Source organism: Scatophagus argus, chromosome 20, assembly GCF_020382885.2.
Source record: "Scatophagus argus isolate fScaArg1 chromosome 20, fScaArg1.pri, whole genome shotgun sequence".
In the NCBI taxonomy this organism is placed as follows: domain Eukaryota; kingdom Metazoa; phylum Chordata; class Actinopteri; family Scatophagidae; genus Scatophagus; species Scatophagus argus.
Window position 1 is genome coordinate 2,090,865 of NC_058512.1, and position 18,764 is coordinate 2,109,628.

Genomic DNA, 18,764 nt, shown 5'->3' on the forward strand with positions numbered 1-18,764 from the left:
GAGGGTCCAAGAGCCAAGAAAAGAGGATTATTCCATTCAGCAGCTGAGAGCAGGGGATGGAGAGAGGAAGAGTTTAAGTTTTAAGTCGCACTTAAAATATATTTTTTCTTACTTGCCACTGTGTCTCAGATGTCTTGTTGAGTATTGTTGTCTATTGTTGTCATGTTTGGACTGTGCAGTTCTCCATTCTTAACATTTAACATGAAAAAAATGAGCCTTAAATTTTGTGTTGATGAGTGACTGATGCACCAGGTGTTAAACAATCAACACAGTCTTCAACTCTGAGAAGCTAACTGGCTGCAGTTTCATATGCAACATGCAGACATGATTAAACTACTATACTAAAGTACTGGTTAGCAGCCAGCTAGTAGTTACTAATAACTTTGCTGGTGGAAAACAGTCCTGAAGTACAGTAGAGGTTTGACAGGTGGACATTTGTCCTCTCAATGTTGCCTGCTAAATGTCATGAAAGGGTCAGTTCAGCCAAACGATGGAAATTCATGTTTTATCTCCTTATCTTTAATGGTCTACTCTGCCCTCTTCCCAGTGCAGTGGAGATGACTGGAAGAAAAGGAAAATACTTTAAAAACAAGGAGAAACAGTGTCCCAGTTCCTCAGGATAATCCACAGGACACATTAGCAACATTTTTTTGCAGGGTCTGTTTGTTTGTTATTTTATTTTCCAAATTAGCCGAGCTACTCCACAGTCTTTCCACATGCCCCGCATAGCTGCAGAATTACCCCCTGGAGTACAAGTAGTAGGGGTCAAAGAGTTTCTAGGACTTGGCTTATCTAGAAAGTACCCAAGTACTTTTTAGATGCTGTGAGCTCCACATATAGGTTTCTATGCAGAGACAAACACCTCAAAACCTGGACACCAAACATCTTTCTATAACGTGTCCCCTTGGTTTCAGTCTTTGGTCTTATTCTCTCATGTATTCTGTGCCAGTTTGCTCAGTCCCAAAGCTGGCTCTGCTTTATTGTTGTGACCAGGCCCAGTTTTCCTTTCGAGGGATGGGAAGCGTTCCACGGCATGTTGCAGCTGCAGCAGCTGGAAAGAACTCGGCGTTATAGTAAATGGTTTTAGAGATGTTTCGCCTTGAGAGAAACCTCTGAGTCAGGGATCAAAATGAAATGCATCTGTTTGTTTACTGGCGCTTATCTTAGCATGATTCTAACGTCGCACGCACGCATGAGTGTCTTCATCATCTGAACCCAGAAATCACTTGTGTGAGCTCCTTGGCTTGAGTGTTTTTTGTTTTGTATTTTAGCTACTAGAACACAAAATATCCGTGTGAGTTCATTGTGAGCGCATGCATTTCTCTCTGACAAAACAGACTAAACATAATCTTGGGCCTGGACATATGACCCATAGCTCACTCCAGATTTTTCTCTTCCTTTCCTTCTCTCTCTCTGTTATTTTATTGGCTCCTCTGTGGATTCATTATGAGCAGTGACATCCAGAATGGTGGAGCACAGAGCCTTTTAAGACAGGCCCAGTCTGCCTCTGGTAAAATGTCTCCTCTTGTGCATCAACACTCCCTTTGATGAGGAGGTGTTGATGTGTGATATCAACATTGACTACATGTCACTTGAGATCCTTGACAAGCTTCCTACAATGGTGATGAGGTGGTTAAATTAAGTAAGTTGAACAACACAAGCTGAAGTCTTGAAGGGAAGAGGTGGTGGGCGGTTCAATTAACCAATCTTGGCATTTCTTGGCCTCATCCAAGTGTAGAAAGGTTTCTTTGTGTAAGAAACAGTCCTATTGTAGGTTTGTTTTTTTGACAGCTCAGGTCGGGGGACGTGTCTGGACAATGAACCCCTGAAACGAGACTTCCTGTACCCAACAGTGGCCCCGGGGCAGGTGTACGATGCAGACGAGCAGTGCCGCTTCCAGTACGGAACTTCCTCACGCCAGTGCAAGTATGGGGTAAGAAACCAGCATCCTTCACGCTGCTCTCCCGCTCACCTGTCCTCCCCTCCCCTCCCCGAGGGTTTCCCGTGATTTGTCTTTACTCGAGCTGCTCATTCAGTTATAGATCGCAATTTTGCATATTCAGTCTAGAAAATGGGACGGTGCAGTCAAAGACATCTCTGATTAGTGTCCCTGAAGAACCCACATGGGACTGGACTTGGGAATAAACACCCATAAATCTGTTTAGAGTTTGCTGATTGACAGAAAATGAATCTGCAACTGTTTTCATAATTGATTTGAAACGTCCCCTGTGGCCTTCCCCCATGACTTTGTGTGTGTGAACGGTTGGTTGGAGTTTTAGGACGCCTGTTTTTCACAGTTCTCTGGCGTTTTCCAATCTTCGTATTAAAAGTAAAGGTCACAGATGCTTTAGATAAAACCTCTGGTCAGGTTTGATCAGGTTTGTTGTGGATGAAGCTCGACTCATGTTACCTCATGATCCCAGACTGAAGCTTGGCATCCGCGTGACCTCACGATGGGTGGGGACGCTGACGTTGAAGTTAGGGACCGTCTGCAAAGTGACCAGAGGAGATTTCAGTCAACAGCTTTCTTAGTGCTTAATCACATACTCATTCAAACAAACTTTTTTTTTCATCTGGACCTCCTCCCATTGAAGGGCCAGAATACAGACAGAACAGCAAACTTCATCAGCTATTCTGGAAAAGATAGCTGATTGTTTTTCATTCCAGATGTTTTGGGTTGTTGGCCTGCGTCAGTATTTTACAACAAAACAGTCAGCTATCATCCTCGCTTACTGCAGCTTTGTATGGTGTGTTTACAAACAGCAACCGACAAACTCCGCAGAGTTTACCTTTAATATGAACGGCCAAATTTAAATCACTTCCTGTAAAACTCAGGAACATTTGCAGCTTTGTCTTCATCTTTGAACGAAGTCCGAAGGCAAAAACCAAAGCAAACTGTTGGGCTGATTTAAATGAAGTTTTATACAGACATTCATGTTCCCCTCATGATGAAATGTAATCACTTTTAGTTTATCGAATACATGACAGAATACCTGCAAAACTAACAAGATCAGCTCCACTTCGTGTTTACTGCCAATTAGAAAATGTTGGCAGGCCAACAAGCTAAACTAAGATGGTGAAGAATAGCAAATAAATGAAGCAAACTGAAAAAAACAAACTGCATTTTAATTTCTGTTGTATATTTTATGTGTTTAATGAGGGGTGTTGATGTATACACATCAGCATGTTCACTCCTCACTGGGATAATAACAGTTTTCTTCCAGTCTAGATTTCCTAGTGGAGATCAAAATGGGGGTAAACATGCGAGGGGAGATAATTGTTTTATTATGGTCTGACAGCCAGCGCTGGTTCAGAGGTGTCTGTCCACACTTTGACTTATTCTTCTTTTTAATCTCTAAACTTCCCAGACAAAGAGATGAAGGACTGAAGTCAACACTCCCCTCATGTGTGCTTTTTAAAGTCTGTAATGATAATGATTCACCCACCCCGAGTGAGTAATGAGAAAACCTCATTACCCAAAGTGATAGAGGCGGTGAAAGACGAGGAACAACCACACGGTAAACGGAGCGGTTCAAAGAACCTTCAGAGGTTTAACGAACAATAACGTGATATTGTTTTGCATTGCATAAATATCTGGGCACACGGTGGAAAAAAGGGGGCCCGGGATTAGTTGAGATCATAGAGTTATTTCATTTCATTGAAAGAAGTATCTGACAGCGGATTATAACAGGCCCCAAATCAAGCCCTGTTATTTTGGCTCCTAAGCTCATAATTGTGGTTTTAGATCAGCATGAAAGACACACATTTATGAGCGTATTGGATTCCAGCGCTGATTCAACAGAGCTAGATTGGAGTTTTTCATCAGATCTATTTCACACAGCCATCTGTGAAAGAGATGCCCTACGCGACTGCTTACAGGACAGACGCGACCACAGAAATGGATAAAAGCTCTAATGAATGGAAGAGTCTGGTTTCTGAAGCGCAGGCACGGCCATAACTTATTGAACTTTTCCACATTTGGATGAAAATTTATTGTATCGTTTTTGTGCTGAAGAAGAATACAGAAGAGCCGAGATGGGAAAGGAGGGGAGCTTAGCCCGAGCGTATCGAAGTTTATCTCTAATATCACAATAAATAATGTCATGCACTCTTATTGTAGTGTTAATATTTCACTGGTAAAACAAAGTGCGAGTCAACAAAGTGATTTGTTATATTTTCAGCAGTAGAAAAGTAAAATTCTGGCTACAAATCTACATCCCCAGGATAGGAAATTTACCACCGCACATGACCCGGCGTGTCCCGCTCAACCGGGCTGAACTGTGAGCGGCGATGCAGAGCAGCGGCTCTCAGCCAGGGGGTCTGGGCCCTCCAAAGGGTCGTGAGATGGTTATTGAGGTGGGAAAATAAGAAAGGACTTAAGTTCTGCTGCTCCAGGAATTAGGCTTGTTTTTTTAATACTTTTGATTCTTTTAAGGCAAATGCTGGATAGTCAGGGTGTCACGATTTCAATTCTAAAACGACGGAAAGGAGAATTTGATCTGAGTTACTGAAATGGAAAGCAGGTTTGGCAGTATGTTATGCTCTTGCCACTATCTGCTGATAGCATGGCTGTAAACTACTTTTTCCACTCAGTTTAATATTTTGTCCTCCCGCTACGATAAAAGCCTCATGAAAACTGTTTATGTAAGTGAAGACTTTATTCATGTAATGTCCAAAAGACAAGATATAATGATAAAAATTAAATCAGGGCTACTGGTATGATTCGGTTGTTCTGCAACACGGGACCAAATCAAACTAACTTGGACAATCTTTAAAAAGGACATAACTCCCCCACAACTGACACCAAAGTATATTTTGCTTTGTATTTATGGGTCATTACCAAAAGAGGTTGTGAACCATTGATGTGGAGCAATACAACAGCAATATTTCACCGAATATGGTCGACGACACCTTTAGAACCGCGGGGGTCTCACAGACTTTAAAACACAGCGTGACGCCGAGTCAGAGGTGGGAAAAGTAACACAGACGTCGACGGAGGAAGTTAGGATAATTTACGGCGATAATTTGGCTTCAGTGGCCGCTTTACACTTCTCAGTTGGTCTGTGCTCAAAGCCAGCAGCACAGACAGGCAAGCAATATGAGTGTTTATGAGACGCTGGAAGCTGAAGGTATGAAAAACAAACAACCTTTGATGGCTATATTAGCAAGGCTCCCTCTAAGCGCCCCTGGCCCTTTTATTGCTGGCTTGTTCTCTCGTTGCGTAAATCCGTCAGGTCCACATCCACGTTCGTTAAGGCCCCGGCCGCTGACCTTTCAGCAGGGCCGAGACAGTGAATGGAGCAGCGGGGCGGCTTATTGAAACCAGCTGGCAAGCAGAGAGTGGCAGTTTGCCGCTTTATTTAATCTGGATAGGCTCAGGGAGCTGCAGGGCCGTGGCATATTTACTGACCCCGGGGGTCAGAATCTGTGCGCGGGATCATAACTCTTTTTCATTTGCCTGCTCCTCTGCCGTACACAATTGTCCCGTAAAAGCCTTTGAAGTCGAGACGAGAGGCGACCCAGTTTGGTTTAATGGGAAATCTAATGCAAGGTTCTGCAGAGCTGTCCTTGTAACATGTGTTCACTTTATGGTTTAATTTATTTGGGGGCAGCTTAGTGCTGTCTACCCACTATCTGTCTCTCTCACACACACACACTCCCTTCCTAATCTAAATGGATTCTCCTTATGTTCTCGACTGAGGAGTGAGTGGGAGAAGACAGAGATATGATGTTTATTCAGACTGCTCAGTAATACTAAAGATATTTGTTAGGCCTACAAGTCAACTTTATCTAAGACTTGGGAGGCCTATTGTTCACTCCTGATTTCCCCTAAGAAGCAGAAATTGGATTTCTTGAACTGATGTCACGGTCCCGTGTGGTCCTGAGGTGAACGTGAGCAAACGTTAGTCATGGTGTTGATCCAGCTGACTCTTCATTTCTCATAAGAGAACATTAACAGCACCCGATGACCCTTGGCGTATTGCTCAAGATGCACTATGATCCAAAGCATATGGAGCTCTGGAAGTCAGATGCCTCTCAGCGGTCTCGATGTGGTCTCATCAGCTCCTCTTATCCTCTGATTTGAGCTGAAATTGTGTGGATTTATAGATGAATTTCCATGCTGTTTGTGTCTCTCTCACAGCTGTCAGGATGGAGAAGAAAAACACAAAGAGGAAAACCACCAAAAGATACTGATAAATCATTCTCACCCTTATTCAGAAACACACCCCCCACAGTCTACTGAATTGATTTATTCTGACCAACTTGCTTTTGCCTTCTTTCCTAGGAAGTGTGTAGAGAGCTCTGGTGCCTTAGCAAAAGCAACCGCTGTGTAACTAACAGTATCCCTGCTGCAGAGGGGACTCTGTGCCAGACCGGCAGCATAGACAAAGGGGTAAGTCATCAAATTTAAAGGTTTGACCAATCTACCAGAACAGTACTCCAAATGGCATCTACAGATACACTATTTAAGTATGGGGACATGCGACCATTACAACAGGGACTTTAATGACATTGCATTCTAAATACATACACAGCTTTGCAGCTCAGAAATTCTGGAGTGTTTCCGTTGGAATTTTTGCCCATTCATGCAGTAGAGCATTTGTGAAAAGGTGTTGGATGGGGTTGAGGTCAGGGCTCTGTGTGGGCCAGTCAAGTTCTTCCACACCAAACTCATCCAACCATGTCTTTATGGAGCTTTGCTTTGTGCAGTGGGGCACAGTCATGCTGGAATAGAAAAGGGCCTTCAACTAACTGTTGCCACCAAGTTGGAAGCATAGCATTGTCCAAAATGTCTTGGTATGCTGAAGCATTAAGATTTCCCTTCACTTGAAGTCAGGGGCCGAGCCCAAACCCTGAAAAACAACCCCATAAAAAGGTGATTTGGATACTTTTGTCCATACAGTGTAAGCCAGGTATCCTCTGAGTTTTTTGCCTCCACCCACACATCTTGCACCTTCTTTATTAGATCAAGAGTAAGAGGAGGGGGACTAAAGGAATTAATTAGACCTCTACCACATTCTTGGCAAGTGTAAACAAAGTTTTTCCAAGCCTACAGACACACACCTCTGACCCATGACCCATCTCTGCTAGCTTTTATGACCCACAAACTAGCTAATGGGCACTTTTATCCCATTTGATCAGATACATTTCTGTACATGCTCCCAGCCCAAGATGAGTCTTCATAAATATTGAAATGTATTACATGAAGAGAAATATATTTTGACTGTGGGCCACAGGATAAAGTGAAACATTTGGCAGCATATTTAGGTAACGTTATTAGCATGCTAGCTGTGTAGCATAAAGAGAGCATGCATGGTGTGCGTAGCGTTCATACGTCATTTCACAAACTATTTCGGCAAACACGGTTACACTCATGGCAGGCCAACTTTCTTACTTGTTTCTTACATATTCCATAAGACTAAACAGCAAAAAACAGACAAAATTAGCGTTTCTTCCGTAAAGAAATGCATTTCCTTGCACTGAACATCAGGGGGCGTACTCGATGTATTATAGGGGATTGTTGACACACGACTGTGTGGAAACGAGGCTAGCCATGCAAACCTGCCAAGTTAGCAGGCCGTGCTAAGATGTGATAGAGCTAACATGACAGTTTTCCTTCAGAGCTCAGAAATTAGCCTCAGCCGGTGGTACCTCACTGCCTTCACTTGCATTTATTCCACTCTGAGTGTGCTACCACACACACATACACACACCCACACACACATATGCAAGCAAGCCAGGCTTTAGGTCATCAGCCCACTGTTGATGCCAGCCAGGTTAGGGGAGACAGTTTTAACATGGATTACGGCAGCCATTGTCACCGGATGGTCCGAGGTCTAAAAGGGAAGAATAGGAGAGTGTCATGAGCTGTCACCCGTGATTACCATTAGCTCAGTGGAGCCTTTGAGGACCGGGGCCCACGGACAGGGTCCTGGACAACACAGGGGGCCCCAGGTTGAGCCTGGGGGGCTTTGGAACAGCTTTTGGAGCAGCTTTAGGAGAGCCAGTGGCATACTCTGTCTGCCCCTGCCGGGGACAGCTTCAAAGGAATATGAATGTCAGCCATTTCTCACCCAGCATGTAATGGAGAGAGGCCCTTCCAACAGGAGCAGGGAGAGAGCAAGAGAGACTCGGGGGGGAGAGAACAGAGGGAGGCGGGGTGAGAGACAGAAACTGAACGGCAGAGAGGAGTTTTTTGTGTTTGTACTGGACTCACAGACACTTATATACTCCAAGGCACCCTCTGTGTTTCTGCCCGTCGGTTTCCCTTTCGTGTCCCTTCTCCCCATCCCTCCATCTCCTCTCCTCTCCTCCCACCGCTAATCTTGTTTAGACAGCGTCTCAGGACGTGAATGAGTAAGTCACAGAAAGAGGACAGTGGCCCAGCGTAGCCCTCGCCTTGACTGTCCCTGTGAGTATCTATGTCTCTCTGGGTTCTTAACCTACTGACACAGTTGGAGAGACAAAGAACCGTCTCTGATCCCCCCACCCCACCGCATCCCACACACACACACACACACACACACACACACACACACTCCGTCCCTCATGAACTCTGAAGGGCTTAGCATGAGACTTAAAACACTCCTGAAACACCGCATAGCGCTTTACATCCCTCATCCGCATCTGACAAGACCTCAAAGTACACAGAAAAACAAAACTACAAAACATGAAGCTGTAATGACAACAGAAGTAATTGCCTTAATGTATATACTGTATACAGAGCTGTAAATGGTTAGCCTAGCTTAGCATAATGACTTGAAGCAGCGGGGGAAACAGTGTGTCTCAAGCTGTTAGTAAGTCGGATTTAGAGTTTTGTTGTCTGGCCAGAGCCAGGGTGGCTGGTACCGCCTGCTTTCAGCCTTTAAGCTACGCTAGGCTAAACACATCCCAACCCATCCACTTAAACACTACGTAGCTTCTGCTGGATAACAACAACAAAGTGTCAAATGTGGAACAATAAAGTCAGTGAAGTGACTGAGTAATCTCAGAAATACAGCAATATTCACCTGAAATTTACTAACATCAGCTAACATGAGCTGTAGCAGGAAAACTCTTGCTGAACTGAGCAACAGATCTTTTAGTTTCTTATGATATCAGACAATTTGTAAGAGAAACCTGACTTGAGTCACAAGAACAGCACAGTTAAACAACAAACCTCAACGAGGAGGAAACCGGAAGAGCAATTATAAAATGGAAAATAGCAGGTAAGAGAGGAGAAATAACAGGACTAATGCGGAAATGAAATTATAGGGTGAGTAATAGTGTAATCACAAGTTAGTCTGTGTGTGTGTGTGTGTGTGTTTAAAGTGAGATAAAAAGAGAGAATGTGTTACTGAGGGGAAACTTCATCAGTCAGGTTCTGTACAGTCAACATTTCATTATACGCAGAGGCACATGCATTAATATTGAGCTAATAACTGTTGGAAAACTGTAAAACTGACATTTAAGTATTCAGTGTTGTAATAAGTTGCCTGTTCCTGTGTTCTCGTTGTAAAGAAATGGTTGAACTCTGCTGCATAATAACTAAAGTTTCCCTCTGTGTGTGTGTGTCTGCTCCTCCTCCGTTCAGTGGTGCTATCAGGGGGAGTGTGTGGCGTTCGGTACCTGGCCTCAGAGTGTGGACGGAGGCTGGGGGCCCTGGTCCCTGTGGGGGGAGTGCAGCAGGACCTGTGGGGGCGGTGTTTCCTCCTCCATGAGGCACTGTGACAGCCCAGCGTAAGTAGGCAAAGTAAGCCACAGCAAGCTGAACACACACATCCAGGTACCTGCCTACAGGTGTGTGTTTGTGTGAATGTGCACATGTGTGTATGCTGCATGTATGCATGAAGCAAATAAATAGTAAAGTATGCCCAGGAGAAAATGCCTCCAGCCTTAAACTCTACATTAAACGAAGCACTTAACTTATCCCCCGACAAAATGCTCTGATCTGGGCTGCGGTGCAAACCTGTAAAGCCAACCAGGAAGTGGTGGTGGTTTATTTGCCCCCAATCTGCATGTGTTTCTGGATCCACTGTAATCTGCAAGCTCCAGGTGGCATTTTATCACACAGGCATTTAAAGATCTCATGCTGTTTGAGATGTACTGATGCACCACGTGTAAGATTATAGCGCTGCGTAGCCTCTGGTGGGTCCTCACTACACAAGTCATCGTCCAGTTGCATCTCCATCTTCATTTTCTTCTTTCCAGCATCACACTTTGTTTGGGGAGCAAGATATTACATCAAACACGTCATGGGGAGACACAAGAAAGAGCCAGGGTGAACCGGAGGGAAGGGGAAAAAGGAGGGTGGAGGTGGGAGGAGGGTGAAGAGGAGAAGCCATAATGTGGAACACCTGTGTAAGGTGATCGCTGCTGCTGCTGCTCAGGCATCAGCGCAAAGAGGAGGGAGGCAGAGAAAACACAGCCAGACAAGTCTCTAACACATCCATTACTGAGCCTGTCTCACTGTTCTCTGCAGTGGAGTGGAAATGGAGGGGAGGCTAATGAAGGTGAGAGGAAAGAAAGAGATGATATGAGAAGAAAAACAAAGCACTTGAAAGAAAGAGTAAGCAGAGGATCACTCTGAGGACTTCAGCCTCTCTCTCTCTCTCTCCCAAACCTAAATGGCGTGTCACACTTGAAGAGCTCTTAGGGCGGCTTGGGTTTCATGAATGAATCGTTGGCACACACACTCAGCAAAGCGGCAAACGCAGACCCACAAATGCACTTTGTCCCCTGGCAGAGGCTTTTTGAGGCCTGCACTCATCGCTTCACCAAAGACGATTTCTTTGAATTATTTTCTGATTGTATTTTATTGATGTTGTGTGATGTCCCCTGACGTTTCAACTCCCCACTCATTCAGTTCTCCTGTGTCTCTCAGCCCGTCTGGAGGAGGCAAGTACTGTCTTGGAGAGAGGAAGCGTTACAGATCCTGTAACACCGACGTGAGTTTCTTCACTTCTTTTGCCTCCTTGTTTTACTCTTTCTGCTCGGTACTTAGAAGAACGTGACTCGGAGCCTAAACTGTCCTCCTGATGGATGCTCTGCTCTGGTTTGTAGAGGGACTGAGGTAGTGGGTCTGTTGAGGCATCCTGACCTGGGATGGATTTCGCTTGTCACAGCACGACTCCTCGCTGCTGCACGTTTTTCTCCTGCTGAACATGTTATCTGAGGAAAGGCTTTACAGGGAGCACGTTAGCTCGTAGCGTCAGGCCACTTTTAAGCTTTCTGACATGTTTTCTTCCTGGAACGCAGGACAGACGATGATAAAAAATGCAAGGGCAGTGATTCGATATTCCCCCAGTAACTTTGGATTTATCCGTCTCTTTGTCGCTCCATAGTTTATATGTTGTTTGTGAAAAGCAATTCACACAGCTTTTTATTTTATTTTATTTTTTAAGTCTGGAGCAAACCTTTAAACAAATATTTAACATGGCTACGCGTTGTGATCTCTTTTCTAGGTGGGCTTTTTTTCACAAGGTGAAAATTGAAATAGTTATGGCCCTGGTGGACGTTTAACCACAAGTCTTAAAAATAACAGCTGAGAGCAAGCACTGAGTGTTTTCTTTGGAAAACAAACAACGTCCCCAACCGCTGTTTCATCACACTGACCACACCTTGTGTGGGAAATGTGTGTGTGTGTGTGTGTGTGTGTGCACCAGAGGTAGAGACAATGACAAACACGCACACACTGTCATGCATAAATCTGTGTTTATATCTTGGCTATTTTTACCCTGATCAGCGCTCAAAGATTTTCTGTTAATGCTGCCTCACTCCCTTCCTGTTGCCGCTACGTCTGTCATTTTGGATGCCACTTTGTGAGACTTTTTTGCATTTTTAAAAATCACTTTCTGATTGGATGCAAGCCCTTTAGGTTTGGATGCAGTCACACATGTAGGCTATAAATGATGTTAAAGCTCCAGCAGTTCAGTGTTATGCTTCCATGAAGTTGTGAGACACACATGAACAGGACTAAGAGAATTTACTGAGCTAAGTGCTAACATGCTCACACCAACATCAGTCCCAGCTGATCTGAGCACAAGTGGGCAGCTCGAAGTCCATCACTGAGTGACCACTTGTGATCGGATCTCGCTTCACCACTCGGAATGTAAATAAACACCTTCATCGCTGGGACAAATGGATACAATGATGTTTACACAAAGAAATTAATAACTTGATGTCTAACATATGCTGAATTTACAAGAATGCCTAAATAAATGAGACTTTGTCAAAATTTGTAAAATTCCTCCAAACTCAAAACTCACAAAACCAACTGGGAGTCTGGGGCCTTGTCCAACGGGCAACAGAAAAGCCGTCATATGTGGTCTGAGTGACTGGATGTCAAATTGGTCCTGGGGTGCATTCACAGAAGTACTTAAAGCTGTCCACTCCTGATCAGATCACTCAGGGTGGGTGTTAATACCAGGCCTGAACAGGGCCATAAAGTTTACGTTGACTGCCTAAGCTTAGCTTCTTAGCCTGCTAAGCTTAACTAGCAATTGCAAATTGGCAGCAAACAAAAAAGAAGAGCTGAGGTTGATGTGAATGTCATTATGGGAAATTAAAGTTATTACAAATTATCCTTCGGGGGACATGAATGTCAGATTTCACTACAATCAGTCCATTTATCACGCATCAAATGTCAACCTCATGATGGCGCTAGAAGAAAAATCAGACACCAGGCTCCATGGACATCTGGACCAAATTTCACGTCAGTGCGTCCAATAGCTGTCGAGATGTATTTCAGTCTGGACTGACATGGTGGACCTACCGCCATCTCCAGAGCCGTGCTGCTAGCATTAGTTGCCTCTCAACCCAAACCAAAAGTACTGAGGTGATGTCATGAGAGTTTTCTCAGACCTGACAAAGCTCCTCAAGAGCCACTGGAGACATTAGACAACTGTTTTCACAGGTTGGGTTGTACTCCTCATTACCAGCAAATTGACTCTGGCATGTACAATCAGTGGAGTTCCCCTTTAACTCCGGAGACTGGAGTGCAGGCTGGTGTTCTCACAGAAGTATAGCGTATAATACTTGTAATTCAATTAATTGATTAGTCAATCAATGGAATGAAATTCACAGTGTATCGATTAGTAGAAACAGCAAACATTCACGGAGTCCAGTTTCCTCATTAAGTTCTGGACTGGTGCTGTAAGGCGTCACCTGGAGTCTTTTTACTATTATTATTATTATTATTAACTACCTTCTGACATGTTATTGGCCAAATGATGAATTGATCATCCAAAACACAATCAGCAGGTTAATCGATAATGAAAAATAATCCTTTTAACGTGACCTTTGAAGCTTTTCTCTTCCTCCAAACTCGCGCTGGCTCATGTAAATCTCATTTGGCCCTGTGTTGTCATTTCAACACACACTTGTAATAATATTATTCTGTCTCTTCTGACTCCATCTGCATGTTTGATGTGCAAGTTTAAAGCTGCCATATTGGCAAAACACTCGGGTGGTAATGAAAGTGGCTCGGCCTTCCCTATGGCTGCTCCAACGTGGAACACTTTCAGCATGTGAAATACAGCTTTGACCTAAGAGCTTTTATTTGTCCCGGGAGAGAGTGTTTTGGGGTTTCTAAGGACCTTTTCACACCATTAAAGAGTTTCTTTTCTTTTTTACTTTTTTTCTTAACCTCCTCTTTCTGCAGCAGCATCCACACATGCAAACAAAGCAAACCCTCCAAACGCAAATCCCACTGTTGTCAATTAGGAGTTTCAAGAGACAAAGGTCTGCCTCAGTGTCTGAAAATAACACGGGATATCATCTGCAGACTCCGTCCAGTTGTTATTAATGATGTTGTCCATGCAAATTAAAACTTCCCAGAACGGAGGAATAAGTCGTTGCAGATTCGATTCGCTCACTCAAATTGTAACAACATGCTAGCCTGCGTCTGAAGCTCTTAAAGGACCATTCCAGTGTGCTTGCATGTTTTAGCTCCTTTAAATCACGTCAGACTCTTTCTGAACACAAGCCACTGATTTGTGGGCTTGTGTTTTTGTTTTTTGGGTTCAGTCCATTCTTTTCCGTACGGCACGGAAATCAATTGGCAGAATCTGAAAACTTCATAACCAATCAAGTCTGCTTTTTTTTGTTACGTGATCAGTGCTCGGTAATGAATGTAGTTTAATAGCAAATTGATTGGAAAAGTCTGTCTCGCTTCAAAGTTTCATGTCATGTTTCCAGGCACCGTGACATCCATATGACAAACAACAACATGGAGCTTAATTCTTTATAGACCTCTAGATAAACTGTGTGTGGTTATCCATGATTGGTAAAATGTGCAGCAAAAAGAAAAGAATGAAGGAAAAATGCATATATTCCAATAAATATTTTATCAATTTTATCCATCTTCTAGGCAATCAAATCTCAAGCAAGCTTCAAGAGTCTTTTCTGAGGTGTTCATATTGTGTGGAAATGAAATAAAATGGTTAATAAGACGCCCGTCGTTTAAGCCTCACAGATTCTAAGATATGTGCTCTTTCTTTGCAGGCCTGTCCTGTCGGATCTCGTGATTTCCGAGAGAAGCAATGTGCCGACTTTGACAGCATGCCTTTCCGTGGGAAGTACTACAACTGGAAGCCTTACACTGGTGGTGAGTTCAGGACTGGGCTGCACTTATTGCAAATCCATTAAAACTGGGTTTCAAATCTTGGTTCAAAAACATCAATATTCATTATTCGGAAAGAAACAAAGTTTGGGGAAAAAAACGGGCCGTAGACGTTACTCACTGAGATTTCAGTATTCCAAAACTCATTCATCAGGACTACGTGGTTGTGGTTTGATCAGGGTTCACTGACAGTCGGCTAATAGTATAGCAACACACAGCTGTCAACGTATTTTGATTTTAATTTTGCTAGAGAAGGCTCAGACATAGCTCGCCGTACTTCCTGTATCTGTGTCGTGTGGGTTTCGTCACGGCGTTGCCCCTTCAGGAGACCCGTGGCAGGTCCTCAGTCAGTCCCTTTACAAAACAATTCGTTCGTCCTACAGTCGCCACACTGGAGCTGTTTTTTACAAGCCGCATTTCTTCCAAACACTGTGACGCTAAAGCGGTGAGGACAAACTTAACTCTGCATCTGCCTCAACTGCACGCTCAGGGAGCTCTGGAGATCTGGAGATCTGGAGATCTGGAGATCTGGAGCAAGCATATTACGCTAGCAGACAAACAAGCAGCAGGAGCAAATGTTTTATTTTTTTGGACTCCATCCAGTGAAATGAAGAACTCTTCCATGTGAAAGACCTTGGCAGAGATGTGTGTGTGTGTTCCTATAGGCTCCAGTAGCTAATAAAATATGTTTTCAGGACCTTTGAAAAGTTTGTGACAGTCCACATGCAGACCACAACACCAGCGGGACGGTCAGTAAAGTCAGACATCTTGACACATTTCATGTCCAGAATCTCCCCGAGGAAAGAGCGGGACTCATTCTTTGCCGTCTTCTGGATCGACGCCAGTCTGACTGAAGCAGAATGGGTGGAAGTGTTATTGTACTGCATCACAGTTACTGGCAGGAGTGTAGGAATACAGGCCTTGTGTCCTCTCCCTGCAGATCAGAGAAAATGTCCACTTAACTAAGAACACGAGAAAAAGTGCTAAAAGTTCGAAGCATGTAAACATGGCTCTTGCTTTCTTTGAGAGATGGGGGAGCTTAACTTCAATGCCTTTTATCACAGGGGTCTGTTTGGTCAAATCCATCACCTCCTGTCTTCCAGCGCTCCTCGGGCTGGGGGCCGTAATGTAAGAACAGCAGATAACCTGCGTCAGTGTAATTGCTGTTGGCAGGCAGCGCTGTCTCTGCTGGTGTCAGCGTTACAGTGACGTCAGGCTTGGGGTTTTAGATCTGAGCTCCGCTGACTTTCCTCAACATGATTATTATTGTCAACAAGTGGAGAGGAGATCCCAGAGCTGGCTGCGAGTCCTGGGACAGCGCTAGTGTTTGCTGGTGTTGTTTATCACGAGTTGCTCTGCGGTCATGTTGTCTGTTTTGTGGGCTCAGGCTGAACTCCAGATAACGATGTGCTCTGGCTGTGCGTCTTCTCTGTAACCCAGGTGGTGTTAAGCCCTGTGCGCTGAACTGTTTGGCAGAAGGCTACAACTTCTACACCGAGCGCTCTCCTGCAGTCATAGACGGCACCCGATGTCAGGCTGACTCTCTGGACATCTGCATCAATGGGGAGTGTAAGGTAAGTGAGCAGTGATCGGTCACTCCACAGCCTAAAATCCACGTCAGCGAACATTTGAGATGCTTTGCTAATTTCTGTTTTACTCTCACTGATGTTCCTAAAAGTAAAACTCTGGTTTGTTATAACGCGGCTTGTATGCACTGTGATACAGGCCAACGAGCGGTCAGAGCTCAAAGCAAACACTTTGTTTAATCAAATTCATTTGGAAGAAACAAAAACAATTATCCAGACTGTCTGCTGTAAACATCCGTCGCAGTTTACAAACCTAACGAAACAAGTCTTGAACAACAAATCTTTAAAGTGGGCATTGTGGCGAAATGAACTGCGACGCGTTCACTGACTGATGTACTTACTGAAGTGGGTTTGAGCGGCGAAGTAAACACTAAGCTCAGAAACAAAAACAAAAAAATGCAGTCAGTCACTATGAAACTTTGAACTGAACTAAATGAAAAGTGCTTCGCATTTCCACCTCTCGTCAACTTCCTGTTTTAGCTTTGACCTCCCGTACTTACTGTGGCTGTGGTTTAGATGTTCTAGCGTTTCTCTTTGAACTTATCCACAGTGACGTAGCCACATTACACTTTATTAATCATATCTGATGCTCCAATAAACTCTTAGTTTTCCTTTAACCACAGTTTACTGGTTTCCTGTGGGCTTTTCGCTGGTCTTCGTCAGTGGACAGGTGTATGATGGAGGCAGCACCAGCTAAGTGAGCTCTTGAGTGCACTGAAACCATATAATGACACATCATCCTGTGACATTAGCCTCAGTGGGCTCTTGGGATTGTTTTGTGCATCATACATTCAGCTGGGCTGACACGTCAGTTGCACATTAACTGGCCTAGCGACGGTTCCCTCGGCCTCTGTGGGAGTCTTTATCTTGGACAGCACAGTTTGCTCGTTAGCGACTGCGTAAACACGACTACACGACTAAACACAAAACCGCGACATCCTCCAGTGAGGAACAATTGAGCCTTTGAGCTGCTGATTGTGATCAAGTGACTGCCATTGCTCTCTTTGACTCTTATCAGGCCTCTGCAGCCACGACCAGGATTGTTTTGTGATAAATAAAACACAAAAATCATTGTTTTGATTGAATAATGATTTTATACATCTTTGAAAAGGCTGATTTAATAACAAGGCAAAGTAGCATTTTATTGAAAGGAGTTGGCAGTTGGTGCTGTCTTTGTTTTCATGAGCATAAATCATTTCTGTACAGTTGGTTTGTGTGTGTGTGTGTGTAGAGATGAGTTTTTTTGTGCATTTTCCAAGATGCAGCTGAAATAACTTCTTGGTTGCTCGCTTTAAGTATTTGCTTTGACTTCCACCTGACCGTACAATCTGATTCCTGCTTGGCCTGACCAGGCGGCGCCTGTGCCAACAACATTACTCTGAATCTAATACAAAAACACAACACGGAGTGTGTTTTAATGGGGAGAGAATTCTAGGAGGTGGAATATTCCCTACCAAAGGATCATAGCAGGTTTATTTCCAGTCTGAATCCAGCTTGTCGTTTTTATTTCAGAGGCTGGCTCTCCAGGTTCACTGCCACACTGTGATAAATCTCCAGAACACTGTCTGCTTGGAAAGCTTTCAGGAACACTCAAAACCACTCTGCTGTTTGCAGGTGCTGGAGAGACGGAGGGAGAGAGAGATTACAAATAGCAGAGAGGGGGAGGCGGGAGGGAGGGAGGGAGGGAGGGAGTGATAGGGAGCAGAGAGAGAACTGGGAGATCCAAAGGAGCAGTGGAAGTGTTGGTGATAACAGTAATCCTCCCAGCTGTGTTGTCACACAGCATTAACACACAGTTGATAAAGCTGTTCTCGCAGTTTAGAGACTGAAACTGCATCTGAAATCACTCCCGGTTTACTGTAAATCACCCGACTGCCGGCTCGTCGATTATCAGAGAAGTTGCAGATAAATTCTCTGCCGATCGACCAATCGGTTCGTCAGCTGATCGCACCAATTGCCCACATTCAAAGAACAAGAAGCAGTGGTGTCTGTGGCTTGTAACCGACTTCCTGCAGACAATCCCAAAATGCAACAAGGCTGCAAAAATGCATGAAAATAATAAAAAGATCTTTTGTCACAGATACACTGAATACTGCAGTTCCACCATTAATGATGAAGCAACCACCACAAAGTGAGCACAGACAAAGATTTAATGTGCCAGACCAGAACCAGCACGACACCAAGACTTTCCTACCCTGTCTGTGCCAACTCACTGCTTTCTGCTGAATATGTACAAATTTAAATATAGGGTTTAAAGATATATATATATATATATTTCTGAAAACATTTTTGCGCTGTAGTTTTTACCAAATGTTACTCATCACAAATAGTCCCAACTGTTTGAGACTATTTTCAGTAGTGGATCACAACGTGCCCTTTTTGACACTTAAACAAATGAGATTTGTTGTGTTAATTAGTGAGCTTTACAGGTGCTGTAAGACAGATTTTGTTACCAGAACCAGGCGAGCTTCATCCCCTCTTTATGCTAAGCTAAGTGGCTAACAGGCTTCTGGGGCTTTAGTTTACTATTTATGGCATCTAGTGGCATCCATGTTCTCCTGTAAGTCTGGGCAAGA

At 44.0% G+C, this 18,764-nt stretch overlaps 2 protein-coding genes across 5 annotated transcripts in view; one reads left to right on the plus strand and one right to left on the minus strand.

The window, feature by feature from the left end:
- adamts6 (ADAM metallopeptidase with thrombospondin type 1 motif, 6) overlaps positions 1–18,764 on the plus strand; it is a 51,848-nt gene that overhangs the window by 18,930 nt on the left and 14,154 nt on the right. For all 4 annotated transcript variants that reach the window (XR_006841890.1, XR_006841889.1, XR_006841891.1 and 1 more), the window contains exons 11-16: positions 1,792–1,933; positions 6,287–6,394; positions 9,575–9,720; positions 10,865–10,928; positions 14,485–14,587; positions 16,043–16,176. Coding sequence is in view for 1 of the 4 variants with exons in the window: in XM_046375705.1 (XP_046231661.1) it covers positions 1,792–1,933; positions 6,287–6,394; positions 9,575–9,720; positions 10,865–10,928; positions 14,485–14,587; positions 16,043–16,176 (697 nt within the window). In the remaining 3 variants the exon portion in view is untranslated. The remainder of the gene's footprint in view (positions 1–1,791; positions 1,934–6,286; positions 6,395–9,574; positions 9,721–10,864; positions 10,929–14,484; positions 14,588–16,042; positions 16,177–18,764) is intronic.
- cwc27 (CWC27 spliceosome associated cyclophilin) overlaps positions 2,429–18,764 on the minus strand; it is a 68,300-nt gene continuing 51,964 nt past the window's right edge. Inside the window, exon 14 of the mRNA XM_046375712.1 lies at positions 2,429–2,489. Within this exon, the coding sequence (XP_046231668.1) occupies position 2,489 (1 nt within the window). The 3' untranslated portion in view covers positions 2,429–2,488. The remainder of the gene's footprint in view (positions 2,490–18,764) is intronic.